Raw genomic sequence first — 24859 nt, forward strand, 5'->3', positions numbered from 1 at the left:
AATAGATATGATAAAACCAGGTGATGAAGTTATTTTCTCCTTTTGGTGTTCAGTCACATTAAAGTCAAAACTTAATGGAACAAAACTATAATCTAAATTAAAATGATACTATCAGTGAGCACCTACCTCTTCATAAATCCTTCTGAGAACATGCACATTTGACTCCTTCTACTTCCCATGAAAAGAAGCCTTCCCTGGCTACCACAACAGCATCCAATGTCTCCAAGCAATAAAGAAGAACACGAACAGAAGCTTGAAGTAGAGCAACATACACCTCGCATTCACTAGAAATTACAAAAGAATTACTGTAATTCTTAGCACAGTCTACTTGATGAGTAATGTACAAGAAATATAGACCATTTCAAACTTCTTTGACAATCAATTTGCAAAAGATGAATATCAAAAGTTTAAAGTTCTTATGCATACTATACCTCTTCCCACCTGATCTTTATGTTTTCAGTTTTGGCCTAAGCTTAATAGTCTATTGCACACTTCGCAAGTCCTTACTATGAAATTTTTAATACCAAATGAATATATATATATATATCTTTTGTGATGCTTCACAACATTATGCAATAATCGGCAGCAAGCAGAATATAGGCCGATTGAGTATTGCGTATCTATATCGGAGACATGCACACTTGCTACTGGGTCGGATGGTTGGTTATTTGGACTTGTTGAAGAATCATTTGGAACAGGACGTTTAGAATGTTTTAACAGATGGAAATCTTGAAAAAGTGCTGAAGGTATACGTAACGAGTGTGCTACATGCCAGAGATCCATTTTGTATATTGCATGCTTGCCAGAAATTCTTGCCAGTACGTCAACACACATAAGAATGACTGTTCCTGGATCTGGATCACTATCATCTTTACTCTGAGTGAATCTCTCATAGAAGATTAGTGGACTCTGCAGATGCAGAATAACATTGAACATGCGGGCAATTAACCTCTGAATGTATTTTTTAACCACAATCAAATTGCGTCCTGAAACACAAATAAAAGGTCAGAGCATGTCCATACAATAGCTGAAGGGAATTATTATACACTTGAATCCATACACTTTTCTTCCAATGTGGTAATATGTCCTTGCATTTAATTCACACTTCTGTATGGCTAGAACATAAGTCATAGAATAAGTAGCTAAAAGAGGTCCTTATGTGAAGCAATTGCTATAGACATACAGTTCCATTCATCAATGCAGTAGCTTAACTTATGCATAGCTAAATAGGGAAACAAATTGCAGAACAAAATCCAAGCAATCAATGCCAGACGCAACAATTGAAGAAACCTTTCCTCCATCTTCACTTCCAGCACATATGTCATACCTCACTGTGCACCCTTCCCGCACACCAACTAGGGCTCTTTCGATAGCTTGAACTGCAGATTGGAGATGCAACTCTGTTGATTTCTTTATGAACACAGCAAATGATGACCTCAACCTAGCTTTGAATTCATCCAATAAATATTCCCAGCCAGAAAAAGATGATGCTTCACAAAATCTCCTTTCTCCTATGGGTGTGTTGGTGCTTGTTTCATGAGATGCAAGAGTTGCTCTTTTCCCTTGTAAAGTTATGCATTTCCCTAGAGCCCGTAACTGTAGCTGAACCATCCTGTCAAACAGATCTCTGGATAAGGTATGATTAGTCAAAGGAAAATGATTCCCTAATTCTTCCAGATACTTCAGAACACCATCTAAACACACAAAATAATAGAAGTGTGGCACCTGAATTGCGTCCGCTGATTCCAATAACAAGACTTGCATAATCCCAGCAAACTTATGCACCAAGCTTGACAACATGGGAGCGCTCTTAATATGCAAATTTAGCCTCAAAATAGCAGAAGAGGCGATTAACAACTGCCTGAGTAAAAATGCTGCGTTGGGGAAATCACCTTTTAGCATGCTTCTCAACAAAGGCTTATTTAAAGATTGCAGTTCAAATGAATCAACAGCAGTGAGAACACTAACAATACTATTTGCATCTTTCAAGCGCGGTCTTCTTCTATGAACACTACCAACTACAGAGCCATCACAGATGTCAGATGATGCTGAGCACGTCACTGCAACTGCAGATTCATCCTGCAGTCCACCACATGCCATATCAGCGTCAGCATCATTGCCTTCTGGCAAAATCTTCTCTGCACCCAACAAATCTAAATTGTAGCCTGACTTCTGAAGATTATAGGCATGACATATAGTTGTGGACTGCTGATTATCGTCAAGAATAAACATTTGTAGAAGAAGACTAGAAATTTCTTCAAAAACCTTTATACAGAGGTTGAGTTCGGAGATTGGTTCAAGTTTCCACCTTGACAACTTAGCTTTCTCATCACTATTTCTCCCATCTGTGTCAATCACAACACATGCTTGGCCCCATAAAAACCCACTAAAACACGAAATTATGGAAGCAAACTTGTTCAAATTTAAAGCATCAACAGAAACTTCCTCTTTTCCATTACAAATGCCATTCTTCACATTTACAAGTAAGATCTGCATCTGTTCCTTCAAAATCTTAGCAACAACGTTTACACTTTTCCAGGCTTCAATATAATTGGACGAATTCAATAAACTTCTCTGTTCTTGGGCACATCCAAACTTCAGCTCAGCAACCTCAAGGAAACGAACAGCATGATTGGATTGATATTTATTTAATGTCAGAAACACATAAAATGTGTGATCCATTAACGCCAAGATCATATCATGGACTTGATGATAAATATCTTTTGAGAATGATTCTTGAAGCCCAGCAACCATATGCACTGACTTGTAAAGCCATGAAACTGGAAATAAATCCTCAAAGAGTACGGTGTCTGAGGTTGGACTGGCTACTGTCTCCTCACAAGCAGTAGTTATACATCTTAAGGCCTTCCGACAGGACACAAACAATCTGAAGAGATCATAATAATAAGTTGAGTATGAAGCATTCTGATAATCTAATAAGCCGCCAACAACAATCCTGAAATACACAGAACTGGTTATATTAACAAATGCCTTGATTGAATGGATACAAATATTAACTTCAATTCAAATTGAAAGGAAAACACACAATATTACTTTTCATGAGATATGAATTCTTGAGACTGCTGGGGAAAAAGGTTCACATATACATAATGAGGTACTATTATCTTCACCCATGAAGTATTAGAAAAAATATCAGAATTAGAAAGTGTATCAAGAATAAGCAGTTGTGCATGCACTTTTCCATGCAAATTGAAACAAACAAGAGTCTAACCAAATTCCTCTCTTTTGCATACATTTTATGGAACTATGTTCAGAAAATGAAACAACAAAAACAGCAACAGAAAGAAAACATAACTGAACTGGGCAACCATTTTAATCTTGGAACCCAACTCAACTAATTGAATATTTCATTTTATTGACTATTTCGAATTGGGAATGATAATTACTCAGTATAGAAGATTTCTTATCTTTTACTTCTTTTAAGCAATAAGAACTGTATTGTTGGACCATACATCAAACCCATGAAAGCTCATACCTTTCGAGGTTCAGAATAGAAGTCACATAACGTGAAAATGATCTCGTGTCCAAATGACCTTTTGGCATACAACTCAAAAGATTAAGCAAACTCTGACAAGCTGTAAATTTCATGATGGTAGATGGTTGGGAGTTTTGTCCCTTGCAACTTGAGGCTGAAGAACAATCAAATACATTGAGTTTGTTGCAGGAAATAGCCAATGATGAGTTCTCTAAATCACTTAAGACATTCGGCCAATTAGGTGATAATTTGAATTTAACATTGCCGGATGGAAAGTCGCTGATGAAGGCAATGTAGATTTCTCCAATGCACGGCAGAACCTCTTTGCAAAATACCTGCGGACAAACTAATACAAGAGATAAAATAAATACCCTGATTGAGATTACCAGTAAATGAAAAGTGTGAAACAAAAAGAATCCCCAAAAAGATACAAATAAAAATATTTTGCAAGATACAACTTTGTGTGTGTGCATGTACATCACGTGAGGGTCAGGGGAAGCAGCATTTGATCTTTGAAAGATGCTTACTCTTTGCTCATACAGACTCGAATCAATAAAGCACTGTGATGAGATTTGATGCAATGCCACATTCTTCAGCCTGTCAGCTTCATGGTTCTTGTGCTCTATAACCACCCCAAAGCTGCTTCTTACATGAGGGCACCATGCATGAATATTTTGGCAAACAACCCACCAAAGTGCAGTTGGCAATGACTTCTTGTTCACAGAGCAAATACTGAAATCCCATTCGTCACTTTCATAGTGAACCATCTTATTATTAGTCGTATCAGCAGAAATGAATATTCGCTGTTGATCTTCAGACACTAATGAGAGGTGCTCCATCATAAATCCCGTAAGTCCTGCTGCCTCTTGCCTCAAAGAAGAGATCTCCGCAACTTGCACCAGATTGTCACCATTTTCAATCAAATATTCAAAAGACTTTATACGACTATTCAAATCCACAAGCCTTTCACAAGCCATAGCATGCATTAGATAAGTTAAAGGACAAGAATCAGCTGCACGGTCCTTACAAAAGATGTTTGAAACAGATTGAATAACAGAAAGAAGAGAAGCTGAAGGTTGTACAATCCAAGAGAAAAATCCCCCATTGATCCAATCAGACATTTCCATCCAATCCCTGCCAGAGAATGAGGAGAACGAATCTCCCATTTCTGCAGACATCTTTCTTGATAAATCTGGAGGCATAAGGATTGCTGCTTGCCTATATAAGCATCGGCAGGAGCTATACAATCGAAAGAAGAACAAAACTACCCAATAAGTGGAAACTCCAAATATCAGATATTTGTTTTTGTTTCTAGCGATCACATTGTCAGAATCTTTTACCGCGACACACCATAGGAATTTGTTTACAGCATCCTCCTGCAGTGGTCCAACCAGATTGCTCATGCAAGGGAAAATCACTCTAATTAATTCCTTTATAGAAGCGCCAAGAAGGTTACAGTTTCCAGTTGTGACAATCAATGACTCTAGGAATAGTGCATATATTTCTGACAACCCTCTCCCGTAAAGCTCAGCTTCCACATTAAAACTGTGCAAGCTACTTAGATGGCATTCAGAAAATTCTTTTTCATCAGCCTCCGAACAACTAACTTTCATCCACTCCAGAGATTCTGATATATCCAATGTTAACTGCCGAATACACTGGCTTGCTTGTCCTTCTGGTATGGACTTCATTGCTTTATGGATTGCAATTTTGAATTCATGCACAGATAATAGCATTTCCACGGCTTTTGCATATGCTTCACCATGAAAAGGAATGACACATCTAGTATAGTTCAGTTCGCCATCGCTATTATGTAAATTAATAACCCTTATTGCTTTACACAATGCAAAGATAGTATTATTCACCTGCAATGGTGCAATAGGTGAACCAATGGGATTACAATCACAATCACAAGTACAAGAAAACTTTGAAAGAACAAAACAAATTATCAGCAGAAACTAAATCAAAGACCTCCATATACAAAACATAATAAAAAATACAGTTAAAAGATGGAAAATGCTTGATCAAAGAGCATTCTACTAACCTGGCGAAGTTGACTATAGAGCATAATTAATTGGCATCCAGTATCTGTTATCTTGGAGAATAATGAGCATCTATCCGGAGAATCCACCAAAGAAAGCCCAATGGCCAAGTAAGAGAGCATCATTTTTTTTTTTGTTTTTTTTTTTGTTTTTTTTAAATTAAATAGAGGATTAGGCGATATTAGTTCCTCTGCGACAGCCGATTTGGGGTGACTGGCACCCACCCACAATCCCGAAAGAAAGGGGGCCATCGCAACCGGGAACCCACCGCCCATCCCTCTATTGTATTTTATTAAAAAGTAAGAGAGCATCATTAACCACAAGCTTACCAGATCATTCTCTAGAACATCATATCCAATTTCCAAAAGATAGCCTACAGCAGAAAGTACCTCATTTGCTATTAGAGTAAAACTATCTGAGTGTGTAACTGACAACTGAATTAAATCGGAGGACAATGAGATGATGATATTATAAACCTTCTTCAAGAAATTAAGACAAGCTCCCTCAGAGGCATCCTCTGTTCTCACATAAATCTTTTCATGCATAAAGACCAAAAGTACATTATTTATAGCTTTAAGTGTGCAATGAACATCCATCAATTCAGGGCCCACTTTCAGCTTAGTTTCAAGAAAGCCATTGATCTCAAGCAAAAGAGGCTCCATAATCAGTACAAAAAAATAGTGAAGCGACTTTCGTGTTTCTGGATTGAAACTAGTTGAGCAATAATTTTTTTCAACAATACGACTCTCAGACGACATCGTAGACGTTTGACCCAATGAACTATCTTCTAACTGCCTTGAACCTTCACTTTTCCCCATCATTTTGGTACTTGCGGTCAGCGCTGAATCCCTCTTTAGCTTTTTAACTTGATCAATAAGCAAGTGAAACAATATTCCTATGCTTTCTACTGCAAAAGCATTCTTTGCAGCTAAAATTCCTTCCACTTTATCAAATAAATGTCTATGATAACTCTGGTTGATTGTTTTGGAATCTTTTGACTTCCCATGTTTGGATGTGGCGCATTTTTCAGTACTGGATAAACTCAAAAACCCATCATTGTGGAGTGGGTGATATAGCCCATGAGATAATACATCTTCAACAAGCTTCACTAAGTTTCTCGTCCAACCAGGATTACTTCCACCAATCTGGAGATGCAAGAGACCCAAGAGATGCAACAGAGGCTCAAGGAGCTTATTACTAAAATCACGAAATCCATCTTTCCGAGCTGCGTGAGCCCTTAAAAACCTGGCAAATGGCTCAAGCACCAAGCACAAGAATCGGAAAACAAATACACCCTCATTGCCACTAACAGGAGCTTCACTGTAAAATTTGTGTCCAAGGTCAAGAACTGAACTTACAGTTGAAATCCACATGTCTAAATTTTCATTTGAGTAGCCTTCTTGGGATGAAAATACCAAAGAAATACAATCAAGCACAGTAGTGTACAATTGTAACCCTTCACCAATAAATGTTTTGTTCAATAAGGACAGTGCACTTCTTGCAATCCAACATATAGAGCGTAAAATGTTCTGGGAGAAAGTTAAAGAAAAATTTAATTTCAGAGACTCCTCCAAACAGAATTTGAAAATCTCCCAGCATCTTAAATCCAAATACGTATATATAACTTCAGCTTGATGATTCTCTCCACCACTCTCAACTTTCTTTCCTTCGGAAATCAACAATGATTGGACCCTTTCACTGACAAATATTATTAAACGTGACATGTTCACTGCTTGATTATCCTCATCACTGCTGCCTCCTTCTTCCTTCACCCTCGACATCACAAAACCAGGAGCTAGCATTGCGTCGGGTCGGTCCTCTGTTTCGTCGGACCCGGTGAGTTTCGATTTTTACTGTGTAGATTGAGTGTTTGTGTTTATATTTGCTCAGAGCTTGATTCCTAGCTCGGAGATATATGTAGAGGTTGTGGTTTTGTAATATGTAGAAGCTTGCCTGAGCTGAGATTTAGTCGATTAATTTTCGATTATATGGTACATACATATATGTATGTATGTATTTACAGAAAAAATCTTGATCCAAATTATAGATGGCCAGTCATCACGGATTTTTGTGCATTTATATGGATTTTGAGGATCATTTGGTTTGTGTTTGTGTTTTCTGTTAATTTGATCTCTGTTCTTTGAAGGTTCACTCTGTGCACATTAATTATATGTATTTGGGATCATCAACGTGGAGAAAATGACAGGTGTTGAATATGTGAACTTGACAATGTGGTATATTTAATTGATTGTTTTGCGTTATACTACGATTAAATTTAAGTCTCACTCGTTTATGTTAATGCTGCCATCCTTGGTACTCTCTTCTCTCCAAATTTGATGTGCAAACTTAAATACTTTCCCACTTATTTAAATTTATAAAACTTCGATGCGTGCCACGTTTGTAAAACTTTATTTCTTAAAATCAGGAAACTGGAAACTGTAAATCAAACTCGCTGAGTATCGTATCATCGGACTAGACCCCGCTAGCCCAGAAATAATATAAAAGTAGGGGAAGAGGATAGCCATACGAATGAGCCTCCCAAGCTAAAGTACTCACATATACTCCCGTTATATACCCACACGCCACTAAGTGTAGCGATTAGGATACTGGGCTTCAGCATTACTGTCACAAAGACAGTAATCAGCGCCACAAAGGCGGACGGGCTTCGGTGATCCCATCACCTCGCCACAAAGGCGGACATATCGATGCTAGCATGATAAATAATCACCCAAAGTATGGCAAGAGAAATCCAAAAACCGAGTAAAATCCATAAATACATAAGCTTCCCCATATCTTGCAAAAGAATTTCCAACGACGTGTCCCACACGCCAAGAGTATCTCAAATTCAAAATCAGAAAGGCAAGAAATAATAATAAATCATAATTTCCATAAATCGAAACAAAACCAATTCCAAAATCATCATCAAGGCATTCCCAATGCCAAAACCGAAAGTCGATAAACAAACAAGAAATATAACTCCATCGAAATCCCATTTCGAAAATCCTTTAAAAATCTCAAATCGACGAATAAAAATATGATTAAATAGTATAATTCCGGAAATCACCTCGGAATATAATTCGTCAAAAATCAACATAAATCATAAACAAAAATGATAATCAAGATAAATCATAATCTTCATAAATCAACAATGCAAGCAAATCCATAAGATATCTCGAAATCAATTTCCCAAAAGCAAATTATAGCAAAATGATAAAATGATAAACAAATAAGTAAATCATTATTTCGGGAAAATAATCGCATGCATCAATTTTTAAAAACAAAAGTCCACTTACAGTACTATTCCGACGATCAAGTATACGAGTTCCTTCATCGAGCAAGAGCTCGGTACGTCGTCCTGTACACAATTATATTCCGTAAGCGACAATTCGACAATTTAAATACGATTCTAATATTTTTTCCTCTGAAATCAAACTTCCAATTTCTATTCCCATTTAATCCATCTTCACCCCTAATACCAACTCGTTAGTTTAAAGGTTCTAGGGCAAAATCGAGAGAAATCCGACGGTCGGATTCTCGTAATTCAATTATTGACATCCCAACTTCGGAATTACACAATCGATACAAAACTCCTTCAATTTCCACCAAACTTCACAAATATAATCTCTAGATCAAAAATAGGATTTAACTAGCTAAAAACAGAAGCCAAAAACCTGCCCTATACGCCTCCAAGCGCCACCAACAGTGGCGGCGCGTGGGGTCCACGCGCCGGCGGCCACCACCTTCGATGGCCACCAAATTTCAGCCACAACATCTACTCAACAAGCCTAACACTTTTCTCAACTACAACAAGTTCCAATTTTACCTTGAAACAGTCGAAACCGGCCGGTGAAGTTTTTTCCAGAAAAACCCAAGAACCCTAGGATTTGAAATCGTCGATTCGACCTCCACACTGCAAATCGTGGCTCAAGGCTAGGGGGAAAATGATCCTTGGCGAAAACCGCACCTTCGACGCCGGTTTGGTGGCCGGAAACGGCCGAAATCGCCGGAAATCGACGAAACTTCCGATTTGCTACAGTGGACTTCACGGCTCAAATCTGAGCTCCTCCGGCCGAGCCACCGCAAAACACCACCACAGGCGTGACAAGGAGGAGGAGGCGAGCTTGCCGGTGCTCGGATTCCGTCGTGGGTCGGCCGGAGAAGGGAGAAATCGGAGGAAGAAGAAACCGGACCGAAGAGGAAGAAAGGGTCGGGGGAGAGGAGAGAGAAAAGCCGGTAAGTTTCCAAAAATGGAAACTTACCAAAGTAACTCGGCTATTTATAGATAAATTACCATGAACAGTAACTTTTACATTTTCGCTTATAACTTTCGCATACGAACTCCGATTTTTATGTACCACATATGCACGCGCTCGGTTTAACGTCCTCTACAACTTTCTTGAAGAACATTTTCTCAAATTTTGACCCGAACAAAAAGTCATCCTTTAGGGCCACTAAAAGTTCTGAAACAGAGTAAAAGGTAAAAGTAGTTGTCGTTTACCTTCCAAATGACTAGTAAACGGATAAATTAAGATACGGGACGTTACAACTTGCCCTCAAACCCTTGAACAAAATGGGGTGTTAGAAAGAAAAAATCGTCATGTTCTTGACATAGCTCGGTCTCTTCTATTTAGTGCTCATATGCCTAAGTATCTTTGGGGAGATGCAATTCTCACTGCTTGCCATCTCATCAATAGGCTACCTTCTTCTGTTCTCAATGGTCAAACCCCCTATGCTGCCCTTTCAAATTATGTGTCTGTCCCTTCGTTTTCTAATCTCCCTGCTCGTGTCTTTGGGTGTGTAGTGTTTGTCCATGTCCCTAAGAATCAACGGTCCAAACTCGATGTCAGTGCATTAAAGTGTGTATTTGTGGGCTATGGTATTAATCAGAAGGGCTACAAGTGTTTTCATCCTCCTACACAGAAAGTTTATGTTACCATGGATGTCACCTTTTATGAGGATGCATGTTATTTTTCTTCCACCAATCCTTCACTTCAGGGGGAGAAACACACTTTTTTGGAAGACAAGTCTTGTGGAATTAAAATTCAGCCAATTGAAGATGATGGTCGTGTAATTTCGGGTCCAACGATCAATCACCAGAATGCCAGCGATCGATCGCCAAACAGGTTCGAAGAAGACAGTAGCCAAACAATCGATCATTCCATTCCTAGCGATTGATCGTTTAGCGAGGCAGAAGCTCCCAGTAGTTGCAGCTTGGTAATTGCAGGGTGGGCAGAGATGATGTGCCGAACGGCGTCGTATTTTTAAAGCTCTCCAAAATAAAAAATATATATAAAATTAAAAAAGGTGATTCTATTCAGACCTCCAGATTTGCTATATGGATCTCCACTAATTTTTGTAAAAATTTAATTCCTAATTTACCCCTATCGAAAACTAAATAACAAAAAAAATATAGAAAAATCACAACAAATTCTGTCTCCATCTTCTTCTCCCTCACTCTTTCTCTCACCTAGGTTTCTTATTAGCTATCAAATTATTGGTACGTCTATTGTTATATATTCATAATCAACACCTAATTGTTAGAATTGAATTATTGATGAGTAATTTGATATATATGTGACTGATAACTCTTCTCCTGCGTTTGCACCGTTCTTGAAAGTTTCAGCCCTAAGAACCAAGCTTCTTATTGAGGTATGTGATCTAGTCCAAGTTTTTCTCTTTATCTCTGCCACCATTCAAATTCGAGGAAGTCCCTTCATTTAGACAATTAGTCATTAATCCATTGCAATTGAGTTTCGAAAAAAAAAATCATACTCCCATTGAACTTCATACCCAAAGCATGAATTAAATATCTAAACTTGGATTCTTGGAGTACAGTACTATATGTCCTTCCTCCAAACGATTAAACAATAGGCTATAAGAATGTAGCTAAGGCAGCAGATGTAATCGCATGATATAGCCAAAACCAGAGAAGTGGTGTGGAGGTCGACAAAAATAAAATATAAAAAAGGGACAAAACTGGAAGATTAAGGGAAAAATATTGAAGAGGAGGTCTAAATAGTAAATGAGGAGGTCTAACTAGAACCACCCAATTAAAAATAAAAAGGAGTCAAAAAAAAAATTAAAAATGAGGGATGACAATTTTTGACATCACCATCAACCGGACTGGTGTCTGCCAACTGATAAGAATACATAAGTATTTTCCGCATCATGAATCTTCTTTAGTTTACATGTGGAAATACCAAAATTATTCCAAGCTCTTGGCCTCGCCTTACCCTCTACATGACATGATATCTCAACCTAGAGACCAAATTATGTTTCGCGTCATGATTATCGACTTGAAATTGATTTGCTCTAAAATATGTTAATTTGAACACAATTTGCTTAACAAAAGGCTTCTTTTGACATTTGAAAATTTTATTTGTTTTTGTTAAAAGTAAAATTCTTGTTTAATGATACATGCATCATGTCATCCACATATATGAATTGCTGAATAAACATAAGCTATTTACTATCCCTTATACTTAACAAATTGTTTTTACTGTTGTTTGATAAGATTAGATAATCGTTTTGACATGAATTTCCCATCTATTATATATGGTAAATTGAGACCACGAATACCATGAACACAAATTAATTATCACCCTTAATTTTAACCATCGGAACTCTGTTTTGTTACATTAATTAAGTGGCATGACTTCAATATTGATATTATTGATCGAAGAACCCTAAAATGTAAAAACTTTTCATCTCGCCGAAATACGACATTGTGCATTGTAGTGCAGTGAAGTGTATAACTAATATAGAAACCGCATATACGTCACGTGTGCAATGACCATGCCCAAACAAAATTACTACATATACTCCAGATTGTAAACAGTCCCATAGACCAATACGATATGCCAAACTATAGTATTAGTATATGCATGCTTCTATATATGATTGTATATTTAAGGATTATATTTACGTACTAAAACCTCATATCTATCTCCTTGGTTTTTATAGACCATTGCGTTTCTGTTTGCACAAAACCCTTTGCTATAATAGGAAAATCTCTGCAACTTCGGCAAGAATCGAAAAGGTACACATAATCTTCATCCCAAATCTAAAGCTACGAACTGCTAATCTGCACTGGCCACTTTCCAAATCTCAAAATTTGAAGAGAGTCGTCAGGTACATGTCACTCTCAAAAATCTCAACGATTTCAAATTCATTCAAAAATTCCTATATATACTAGATATATCAAATATGTTAGCTTGAGACTATGTCTAATTCCTTTTATGAATCCCACTTGTGCTATAAATTAGATTCAAAGTCATGAGGTTGTTGTGTAGACTTGCAGTAGCATTGCTTCAGTTAATTGCTTTCCCACTACCATAATGCTAGCCATGAGCAGTGGCGTATCCACTTGAGAGGCTAGTTGGGCTATAGTCCAACTCAAAATTCTTCTAGTATTTTATATAATACGTGTACTAAACTTTTTGAAAAGTGAAGTCTGGTTTAGTTGGCAAAACGTTGTCTTATTTTCATGGCAACACATGCCTGTTTTCTTTGTTGTTTCACCATTTTCTTCTTTCCTTTTTTGTTCTTTTGTCCTATTTTTTTTCTTTTACCCATTTTTTCTCCCTTTTCTCTCTCTCTCTCTCTCTCTCTTTTTCCTTTTGTTACAACATTTTTCATTAGAATTTCTTAAAAATTTATTGCTTTTCTTTTGCTCTGTCCTCATTTTCTTATCTTTTTTTTTTTTAAGTTACAACATTTTCTATTATTATTTCATTAAAATTTAGTTTTAAAATTCTAGGAAGCATTATTGACAAAAAAAAAAAAAAATTATAAGCAAGCCTAAGAATAGCCCACCCCTAAGTTACATCCTGGATCCGCCACTGGCCATGAGTAAGTTCCAGAACTTGTTTGGAGCGGCGACAGTGTTCATCATCATTCTTTTCGTCCAAACCATGAGCAATCCAATCGGCAAGAGTCCTGACCATGACTGACACGATGCACACGCAACCTTCTACGGTGACATGAGTGGAAGTGAAACCATGAGTAAGTTTTTAATTTTTGTATATTTATACTCCGGTTATACGTAGATATACCTCATCTGATGTGGGTAAACACATTTTTATCCTTTCCATCTTATTTTTGCTCCAAAAACAATTTACTCTTCCCCCAACACTATTCATGTGAAACTTTCCATCATATACTACCTCCAATTTATTGTCTCCTGATAAATAAAAACAATAACCATTATTCCATCATTATGTTTTCTTGAATAATTTTTATTGTTAACATAGTAATATGCACTCTTCCTAGAAAGAGAAACCCTAACACCCCAAAGTCCGGTTTTTTTCCGCTTCAATTTCCGATCTCCTCCGGCGGCGTCTCGACCGGTGCTGGCCTCTGGCCTCGTCGTCGTCTTGGGGTTTGCTGCAGGACGGGTCTTCGATTTGATTTGGTACGAGGATCGTCGATGGGTGGTGCGCTTCGGATAGTTTCCGGATAGCTCGGCTTTGGTTTTTTCTGGCCGCATCTCAACCGGTGGTGTGGGTATGTTCACCAAGACCAGCAGTATTTCGGACGGCGTGTTTCAGGACGGTGTGAATTGTGGTGGCGTGTTTCTGGCGTGAGGCACGGCAGTTTGGGCCGAAGCGTGTGGGGAGTTGCGGAGGCATAGATCGGCACGGCACGGGTCGTGGTGGAGTGGGTCGAGCAGCGTTGCTGGGATTATGGCGTACGGCATGTCGTCTAGAGCACTGGCTTATATGGCATACGACATGTCGTTGAGGTTGATGGGCTGGGGCCAAGGTTCTAAAAAACGCTAGGCGCTAGTCGGGCGGTAACCCGAGGCCTAGCGCCCAGGGGCCTAGGCGGTTTTCATTTTATTTTATTTTATTATAATAATAAATACAAATGAATTAAATTTTTCACATAACTCTTGATAATTAATTGAATAATTATATTCAAATACTAAAATCACTTAATAATTTATTGAGTAACTCACGTGCCCTTATCTCAATTCCAATTAACCTTATCATGTCAACGTGGCCAATTAACCATATGACAACCAAAAGTGAAAAAAGTCAAAAAGCTGCTCACTTCCTCTCTCTCTCTCTCTCTCTCTCTCTCTCCCCTGCTTCTTCTTCCCGAACTCTCTGTCTCTCTCTTCACTCTACCAGAAAATGGAGAACAAGAAAGAAAGCCACCTCTTCTTTTCCCTGACCTTCACTTTCCTCCTTCCTCTCTCAAGTCCCAACCCTCCTCCTCTTCCCCACCTCTGTCCCCTTCCTCTCTCAAGTCCCAACCCGAATCCATCTCTTAAACCTCCGAACCCGACCTGGACTCTCTCTCACTTCAACTCCACCTCCGCCTTTACCGCGACGTCCTCTGCTTCAAAACCCTCACCTCTCTCGCCGCCGCCATCACCTGTAACTTGAGGAATTGAAAAAAAATTCTGGTATTATTCCAGCGCCCAGCGCCGAGCAGCTCCGCCTAGACCGCCTAAACTCCGCCTAGACCGCCTAGGCGGCCGCCAAGGATCCAAACGCCTACAACCATCGCCTAGCCTATAATCGGAACGGTGACTCGACGCCCAGCGCCTAGGCGCCGCCTAGGCCGATTTTTAGAACCCTGGCTGGGGCCAGACCAGCTTGATGGGCTCTGACATTGGACTATTCCTTTGGATGCTCTTGGGCCTGCTATTTTGGGCTAGGGTTGTTGCCCTAGACCTTTACTATGTTTTAGCTTGTTTTTTTACAATAAACTCCTTGTTTTAGGAACCTAAGCACAAATGTGCACCTAATGTCTCTTTAGCGTCTCTGGAATAGTACCGAATGAGGATATCCGCTATCTCTACGTATTTGATTGTACAATGAGTAGGACTATATGTACGTACCACTTGTGGGTACTACCACTAACTTCTTATCTGTCTTTAAATGTCAGCGGAAGGGTATGTAACAGCCTATTCTGGCTTGTGATGAATATATTATCCCGCCCCCGCGGCATTACTCAAAAAAGAATAATTTTTATTGTTCTTCAAAAATTAGTCGATAATTGTAATTAATTTTTAGAAAGTAAATTTAAGGGAAAAAAAAAGTGATTATACAATAAAATATTTTGAAAAAATGAAGCATAATAACCCTAATAGCCAAGCTTGCATGTTAACTGACAATAAAATTATGAAAATTACGGTAACTCAAAAAAGTGATTATCTTAACACAAATAGACATACCAAATTCTTATATATAAAACCAGTATTATAATAAAGATTAATAGATACTTTGTTGTATAATCACTTTTTTTGGTTCCTTAATTTTATTTTATAAAAATTAATTGCAATAATTTTTGAAGAGCAATAAAAATTATTCAAGAAAACATGATGCTGGAATGATTGCCGTTATTATTTATCGGGAAACAATAATTGGTGGTAAAATATGATGGAAAGTTTCACATGAATAGTTTTGGGGTTATGACAGTCATTTTAGTGGTAAATTTGAGTCAAATGTCTGATTTGCCCTTGTACTTAACGGAAAGATAACGGAATATAGACGGAAGCACCTTATTGATGTGGTTTTGGAAGTTCAGGTACCTATTTGATCACATTGAAAGTCCAGGTACCATTTTGTCTGGTCCGAAAAAATTCAGGCCCCACCTATGATAAAAACCCTAATACAATTGATCAATACACCATGATGTTATGGACACCATTAATATTATAAAAGTTGATTGTTATTCAATAATCAACGATCAATTGGCCATAGTTTACAAACTTACATAAAAATATAGGCAAGAAAATCCGGTAAAACTTATCCAAGCTAAAGCAAACTAATTAGAATCATTGGGAAGCACACATTTATACTTGCTTATGAGTTATGACAACTTATATGTTTTTGAATTTGAATGGGATTAACACTACTAGGAATTCTGGTTCATGAAACTGGAATAATTGGACTGCCGGAATAATTATTAATTTTATTGGAACACATAAGAGACGGCATTTTAAATGTTCTACTAAAAATTTAACATGTACAGCACAAAAATAGGCCAAATTCAAGGTTGGGTAGATAATTTGACTCCTAGGATAGGAAGACATCGATAAATGTACAATGTACTCAAAAATTTGATCGGCCTTCCTTTTCTAGTATAGCAAGATGAGTGACTTTTTTATTTATCATAATTATCAATTCCGTGTCAATTTGCTTTTCAGGATATATAGCAATAAAATAAAGGGTCCTTGACCAAATGCACAAAAATAGACCAAAATCATCCCACTTACCCCAGCAACAAATTTGTATTCCCACTGACACAATTTGAAGTGAAATAACAATTTTGACCTCAGCTTTATTAAAAAACTACATCAATGCCATCGAGTACTCTGTCTTCTCTCTCTCATTGCTCTCCGATCACTTTCTCTCTCTCTCGCTCCGCCGAACCGAAGACTCCCTCTGTATATCCACCACCGTCGCTTTCCTCCCCCTCTCCACCGCCGTGTTCTTCCTCTTCCCCTCCGACCTGGCCAGATCCAACTCATCGGAGAAGCTCACCCTGGACCTCTCTAGCTTCTTCTTCCTCTGGTTCTTAAATGAGGCAACCCATTCCGATTTCACCAGCCTCAACTCGTCGCCGGACCTGAGGACCTGATCCGGCAAAGACCTCAGCTCCGTTTTGCAGAACAGACAGCAGTCGTCTTCAACCACGACCAGAAAATCTTCGATGCCTTCGAGAACGCAGGAGCTAGCGCCGATGACCGAGTCCGATATCGTCGAATTCTGCTCGAGCACCGCCGATTCGAACCTTCTCAGGCCATCAAATCTCAATCTGAACTTCAAATGCTCTGAGAAGAAGATTGGTTTCCATGGATTCTGAATCAGCTTTGAAGATTAGTCTAGTCTTGTTGTAAGTTGTGTATGGTTTCTGATAGCCTGGGGGATTTGGTGCAGCAAGAAGAGAGGGTTCCGGTCATCGAGGAAGAAGAAGATTGGGTGTCCAGATCATTTTCTGGGTGCCCATATCAGATTTTTTTTTTTTTTTTTCTAAAGTAAGTAAGTAACCGGACAGAATGAAAGAAATTTTGTTTTGAATGTCTATTGGGGGGCAATAGACGTCTATTGCCCCTCAATAGAAGTTTTGAATTAATGTAATATCCTCTTTTTTTTCTTTAATTAAAGTTATATTTGTGTAATTTTAGAAAAATTAGTTCTCATTTCGGTAATCGAAACGTCTATTGGGGGGCAATAGATGTCTATTGGGAGGCAATAGACGTTTTAAAATTCATATAATTTCTTCATTTTTTTCTTTAATCAAAGTTTTATCTGTCTAATTTTAGGAAGATTAGTTCATAGTCCGGCTACCGAAAGTTCTATTAGGGGGCAATAGTCGTCTATTGGGGGGCAATACATGGCTGATAGTCGTCTATTGGGGGGCAATACATGGTTGATAGTCGTCTATTGGGGGCAATAGACGTCTATTAGAGGGCAATAGATGTCTATTGGGTGCAAAACAAACTTTCCGGTGAGATTTTCAGCAAATTTCGGTGGGCGGTAGCCGGTGACCGGAATCCGGCGACCGTTGACCGGATTCCGGCGAAAGTTGACCGGATTCCGGCGGCCGGTGACCGGACTTCGGAGGCCGGTGACGGGGCTCCGGCGAAGTCTCCCATGGTTTCTCTCTCTTCCATTTTCTCTCTCTCTCTCTCTAAGTAATAAAGGGGTGAGGGTAAAATGGTATTAAAAAAAATAAAAAAACAAAAAAAAAATCTTAATGGGGTATTAGGGAAGACCTCCTTGGAGTGTTTTGGGTAAGAGAGAATTAAAAAAACTTAATGGGGTAAGTGGGAAAAATATCTCTAAAAATGGTGTAAATGGACAAAAACCCTAAAATAAAAGAGACATTCAAAATTTTAAACTAACTAAATTCTACTATTTCATCGAGCCACCAGTAGGCATAAACCATGAATTTATTGTCAGGTTTTCCCTACGTTTTTTTTTTTAAAAAAAAATGCATTAACCATGTTTCTGGTCATGAATATGAGGGGTTCCACTGGGTCCTGTGCTGTCAAGGAGGAGTTGCTCAATTCTTTTTGGAAGAGCCTGACTTGCACTACTAGATGCTTCATCATCGTCATTAATGCAAATATTGCTCTGCTTAAATAATGTTTCCGAAAGCTCCTCTGCATCTTCCTCATATATCATACGGACCCCACACTTCTTCACTTGCAAAGTTTCCTCATCCATTCGATATGATTTAAATGAGAATACAAGCTGACAGTAGATATCCTGCCACTGATGTCGAGAGAGCATATCACGCGCCTTATGGAAGAACCAAATGTGATCCAACACAGGTTGACCCCACTCTCCCCCAAACGTTGTACTATTGTGAAACGAGGATTTTCCATTGGCACTTAGTTCGCAACTAATGAACCACACAACCGTAGGAGGGAGCGGTTTGAGGAGTCTAAAAACGACAAAGCCGGCGAATCCCATCCACTTGTTACTAAACCAACCTGGATGCAGCTCTACGGTTATCGAAGACCCCACACTTCGGTGATTGTACCACTCTGGAATTTCATTTCCAGGAACTACAAAGTGAAATTCTTTATGGTCAGAAAGTGCTCGACTCTTAGGGCATCGTGTTAGCAATGAAAGTGATGTACTCTCACAACTTTGATTGTCCACCAGTTTGAAACAGTTGACAAAATATCCTCGTCGCAACGAATTGCTTTGTCCTATTTCATTGGCCAACGTATCTAATGAAATGCAGTTCTCAGCGTCTACCCATACATAAGATGGAAGCTCTGGTAATCTCCGAAGCTTGCGGCACCAATCCAAGCAAAGACGGTCAAGTCTAGAGAGTTGACTGATGCTCTTGGGTAGTCTACTGAATTGATTTCTGCTGAGATTTAAATCTCTTAATGAAGACAAGCATCCAAAATCACTGGGCAATTCAGAAAGGTTGCAGTCACTTAGATCCAAATCAGTTAATGAATTCAAACCCGACAAATAAGGCAACGACAATCCTGCCGGAATGTGACTTCTTTTTCGCAATAACTGAAAGGGGATCATATTCCATGATTTAGGTGACTGTGCTTTACACCCAGCAAGAGAGAATTCTTTGAGGTTTTTCAAGAGACCAATAAAGGAGGGCACTTCTCTTATGCCACTTCCACTCACATCAAGCTTCTCCAAACAAGCAACATGACCCAACTCATCCGGCAATTTGTCAAGCTTTGAGCAACCAGAAAGATTGAGATCTTTGAGAGATTTTAAGCCACCTACACTGCTTGGAAGTCGCACAAGATTCTTGCAATCTTTCAATTTCAGCACAGTAAGTCTTTCAAGCACTTCAATTCCTGGGTCAACCTCATACAATCTTATACAACCTTCAAGAACCAGAAACTTGAGATATGGCATATCTTTAAAGTTTGGGGTGTTGACAAGATTTACAGAGTGACTCAGATTAATGGTTTTTAAATTCCATAAAGGCTGCATGTCAAGTAAAAACCATAGAAAAAATTAGCTTCCATGATATATTCAACAATTATTAAAAGTAATAAAAGAATGATATAGCAATGATAGTATACCTCTGTTCCTATCCGAACATGTTTGATAGAACTATGAGACAAGCTAAGTTCGAACAGCTTCTGAGGGTTGAAATGTGATGGTAGAGATTTTGACGGATACCTCATCCAATCAAGAATCCGTAAACTATCGGGAAGATATTCAAGTCCCTTAGGCAGGTTCCCATTCTTAATCTTCAGGTATCTCAATTTGTTCATCATTGAAAATGATTTCGGAGTCACGTTCACCTCTACTCCTGACTCGATTGAGTCCACAAATATGCCTTCTATTGCTTCAGTTCCCTATCAACCAAATTTTATCATACCATAAAACGCAGATTTAGTAGACTGACTTATCATTAATGTACTAGCAAATAACAGTTAAAATTATTCTTGTACTAAAATTTCTTACAGTATTCTTGGTCAAGACATGTTTGACGTCTTCAAGAAGCCACAACCTACTGCGCTTGCCCGGTTCGTTAGGAGATTCCAGGTGGACAATTTCGTGACCCATTTCTCTGAGCAAATCGTGCATCCATAGTCTTCCATCTGAAAGAGTTAGGAGAGATCTTTCCATGAGCACTTTTATTCCAATAATGGCAGAAAAATCGCAACTGGTTAGTACTTCTGTTACTCGATCTTTGTCCTCTCCATTAAAGAAACATGCAATGTCTAGGAATATTTTCTTCTCTTCAGAATCTAGATCATTGTAACTTATTTTAAGTATGTCAAAAATTTCCAAGTTACAAACTCTTCCAAGTTTTCCCAGTGCACTGTTCCATTCACTTAGATCTCTTCCATGCAAAAAAGAACCCAGTACTTCAAGAGCTAAAGGAAGACCTTTGGCATAACTTATAACAGATTCTGACAAATCAAGAAAATCTTCTTCAGGGTAACCTCTTTTGAATGCTTTCCAGCTAAAAAGCTGAAGAGAATCAACAACATTTAATTCTTCAACCTTCAATCTTCTCTCCACTCCATGTCTAATCAATAAATGCTCATTTCTAGTTGTGATAAGAACTCTACTCCCTGAACCAAACCACTCTGGGTTTCCTGCCAAATATTCTAAATGACTTGAATGGTTCACATCATCAAGAATGAGAAGAACTTTTTTGTGACGCAATAACCTCTTTAATCTGGTGGCTCCTACATGAAGGTCTGATATGTCAGCCTCTTTTGCCCCAAACCCAGAGAGAAGTTGCTTTTGCAGATTAAGTAAACCACTTTTTTCAACGGAGTTTCTGACATCAGTAATAAGGAAACTGAATTGAAATTCACAAGAGATTCTCTCATTCACCGCTCTTACCATAGTAGTCTTACCAATCCCGCCCATTCCCCATATACCAATGAAGCGGACGTCATCCACCCCTACACTTAAAAGCAAATTAACTGGATGCAATCTTGAGTAAATTCCAACTAGATTTTCTGCATAACTGTATGATGTAGGTTGCAATCCTTTACATATAACTTCAACAATATCTCTAATGAGCTTTGATTCATACCTACAACACAGAATAGACTAAACTTATCAGGTTATTGATATGAAGATTAATTTAGTTTATGAAAATGTCTCTGCATTGGACTTGATTTCTTTTATATTCTTGCAATGGCATTTAAAAAGCCTCATAAGCTTAATTGGTTATCTGCATATATTATTTGTGAAGAACATAATGAAGAGCAGAAAAATTACTTATTTGTAAATTAAAGAAATGGAAAGAGACAAAAAGAAAAGAGTATATGTATACCATTCCTTTGAATTCCACCCAGAGAAACTTGCCACTTCAGTTAACGCAGATCTCCACCTCTGCACTTTCTCTTTGTCATCCTTAAACCTTTCTTCATGGTTTGCGAAGGCTCTTTTAAAACTCCCTGTTTGCTTTCGTACATCAGAGGGATCAACATTATAGAAAATTGGCAGCACAGTTCCTTTTGCTTTCATGCATTGAAGAATTTTTACAAGTTCATCCAAGCACCATGTTGACGATGCATAATTTTGTGAGAGAACAATGAGAGCAAATCTCGATCGATTCTTCAATTACAGCAAAAAGTGCTGGAGAAATAGCTTCCCCTTTTTGAAGTTCAGGATCATCCCTGAAAGTTATGATTCCTTGATGTTCCAATGCAGTGTATAAGTGGTCTGTAAAAGCCTTGCGAGTGTCATCACCTCTAAAGCTCAGAAAGACATCATATTTCCACTGAGGAGTTGAAGGGGGGGGGGGAGATGCAGAGGTTCTTTGAGTGCTCATTTCTGATGAAACCTACTTTTGTACTTGTGGAAGAGTACGTGTCCAAGGACTATATATACGAGTAACCGGAGAAGGTTTCAACACAATTTCAAGGCTCGGAAGTAACCATCATGGAAAACAAGCAGTCGTTTTTCCGGTTTCTCTTCCCTACTGCATAAAACGTAGCAAAGATGAATAATTTCCTAGTCAATACACTATAATAAATCAATATTAATTCTAAAAAGAGTTGTATAATTAACGAGGGAAGCAGCAAACATTAGCTGTTTTGGTTTCAGTGGTTGTTTATTTCTCTGCTTTATCTTTTTTCAGGTATCTAAATACATAGAGACACAAAACTCTAGCAGAAGCTGCAAATGCATATAATATACCCTAACACATCAGCACATAACCAAAAGTTATGATTAAAATTAATGAGTGCCCGAGTTATGCATGAATGTTTCAGAATTTCATAAGAAATTGTGAATATAAATCCCTGATCAATTACGAAATACTAATCAGAGCAATATAAATAGTAATCAGAGAAAAAGACAACAAAAGAGATAAAAGTTGATGTTGAAACAGATAACAGAAACATAGCAACACATAGATAGCAGATAACAGAAACATAGCAACAGATACAAATAAAAGACCAGTTGGAGCTTAACCTGGGTTTACAGATAACAGAAACATAGCAACGCATACAGATAACAAATAACAGAGCTTAACCTGGCTGGGTTTACTGAGATTTGAAGTTGGGATCAGATCGACATCAAATAAAAGATTAAGAATGAGTACTTTAGTAGGACTTTAGTAGGGAGAGGTGTTTTAGTGTTTGCCATTCTGTTCGAGTTCCTAGCAGATAGAGGAGTTGCAAGAGAAATCGATTGTTGATAGTGTTGTGTGGTATGAAGGATCCGGTTAGACACATTTATATGTAAAGATCGAATTCCTGGAAGCTGCCGAGTGCAGACTCAGAATCATCGAATCGCTGCACCTCGTTGGTCTTTTCAAGGAAGCTTTCTCAACCTCTAGTTTCTTTCTTTTAGACTTTTTGGTAGTTTCACCGATGTTTCCATATTTTAACTGAAGAAAAAGAGAGACCACTGGATGGCCTCATCTTATAAAGGACATTACAGGAAACATATTTTATTAGATAAAACGGGCTTAGTTTTGGGCTTGACTCTTGAGACAGAAATAGATCGTGAGGACTTTAGTAGGAGGAGTTTCAGACTTCACCAATGCGATCCAAGTCAGATGGGGCCACGCATTTGTTTATTTACATTATGTTTGCGTGGAAATATTTGATGAAATATCTCCTCACCTACTTTGCTAATTGTAGTAAGAGTGAAGACTTCTTAGTCAAGAAGTTGCTTTTGAAGATATCTTCTGGATTCGATTGGCATTACTAAGTCAAGTTTTGAAAAGGAGGTACCTGCAAAAGACTATCTAATGTATATGTCAGTGAGTCTTTACGTTATAATGAGTGAAGTAGAAATCGATTGCTTCTCTTAATTGTTCACCATACCAAGTATTTAAATGTAAGCCTAAGCGGATATCTTGGTTATTGTGGATAGTGATGTACAATTTTTGCGAGTCACCTGTTAGTGGGTTTATAACGCCACTCTTAAAATGACGTGGGGGAAGTCCTCCCACTTGTTACGGATTAGTCAAGCTGACCAATTCTTTCTTACCAAGATTGACTTCGAGTGGATTCATCCTCGAGAGAATTTCTTAAATAATTCGGCTGCTTCTCTTCTGGTCCATCTATTGCTTAGAAATCCATTACAATACCTTTTTTTTTTCTTTTTCTCAAGAACTCAGAATGCGGGAATGAAAAATTTATTGTACCAGTTATCGCCATTCGCCAACATTATTTGTGTTTCCCCCAGGTACTGTGTGAGATTTTACATCACTTGTCTTCGAACACCCTTCCCGCACACCGACTAGGGCTCTTTCGATAGCTTGAACGGCAGATTGGAGATGCAACTCTGTTGATTTCTTCATGAACACTGCGGGATACACAGACCAGGTAAGTTGGTATTTCTTTGGCTTCTGAAGAGTAGGAATCGAAATAGGATTTGAGATAGAGCTGGGTTATCCCTTCTAATATAACAAAATGAAGAACATAACATTTACAATCATTTTGTCATGTTACAACAATCAGAGTACCCAAATTTGGTGTACTTGTACGAACACCAATTCAACCCAGTACGTATAGCATAAACAAACCGATAAACACATAAACCCTCTTTATCTTAACCGAGTACCAGACAAACCAGCTCTTATGAATTTTGATAAATACAGCAGGACATGATCGTTTCAGAAGTAGCCACACTTACAAGCATGCCCGCACTTGCAACATGGTGGCATCATCATATAGGGCTTCTTCGTTTCCATTGATGACAACCAATGAACAACGGCAAGCAACAGCAATGGTGCGGCTATGAGACCCAAATTGATCTCAAATTTGGGGGCTTCGACCTCAAAAGACGAGATCAAAGTTGACAAGAGAAGAAGTACAACAGTCACTGCCAAGAAGACCAGAACTGGGTATGAAGAAGGGGCTTCTGTTCTATAACAATGATGA

The 24859-nt window shown here is 38.3% G+C and overlaps 2 protein-coding genes and 1 pseudogene across 3 annotated transcripts in view; all 3 read right to left on the reverse strand.

The window, feature by feature from the left end:
• LOC133737066 (uncharacterized) overlaps positions 1-24859 on the reverse strand; it is a 104351-nt gene that overhangs the window by 73234 nt on the left and 6258 nt on the right. The window contains exons 3-4 of one of the 2 annotated variants that reach the window (XM_062164691.1): positions 640-986; positions 127-284 (exon numbers count right to left, since the gene is read on the reverse strand). In XM_062164691.1, the coding sequence (XP_062020675.1) occupies positions 975-986 (12 nt within the window). In that variant the 3' untranslated portion in view covers positions 127-284; positions 640-974. Of the gene's footprint in view, positions 1-126; positions 285-639; positions 987-23999; positions 24282-24859 lie in introns of those variants that run through there. The other variant, XM_062164693.1, reaches the window with a different exon arrangement.
• LOC133737069 (uncharacterized) lies at positions 1198-5664 on the reverse strand. Its single transcript, XM_062164696.1, has 4 exons — positions 5541-5664; positions 4024-5361; positions 3497-3842; positions 1198-2956 (listed from the first exon to the last, which is right to left on the reverse strand). Exons 3-4 carry the CDS (start codon positions 3607-3609, stop codon positions 1213-1215), a joined length of 1857 nt encoding a protein of 618 aa, XP_062020680.1. The 5' UTR covers positions 3610-3842; positions 4024-5361; positions 5541-5664; the 3' UTR covers positions 1198-1212.
• Positions 16773-23348, reverse strand: LOC133737063 (TMV resistance protein N-like; annotated as a pseudogene).

Source organism: Rosa rugosa, chromosome 3 (genome assembly GCF_958449725.1).
Source record: "Rosa rugosa chromosome 3, drRosRugo1.1, whole genome shotgun sequence".
NCBI lineage: Eukaryota > Viridiplantae > Streptophyta > Magnoliopsida > Rosales > Rosaceae > Rosa > Rosa rugosa.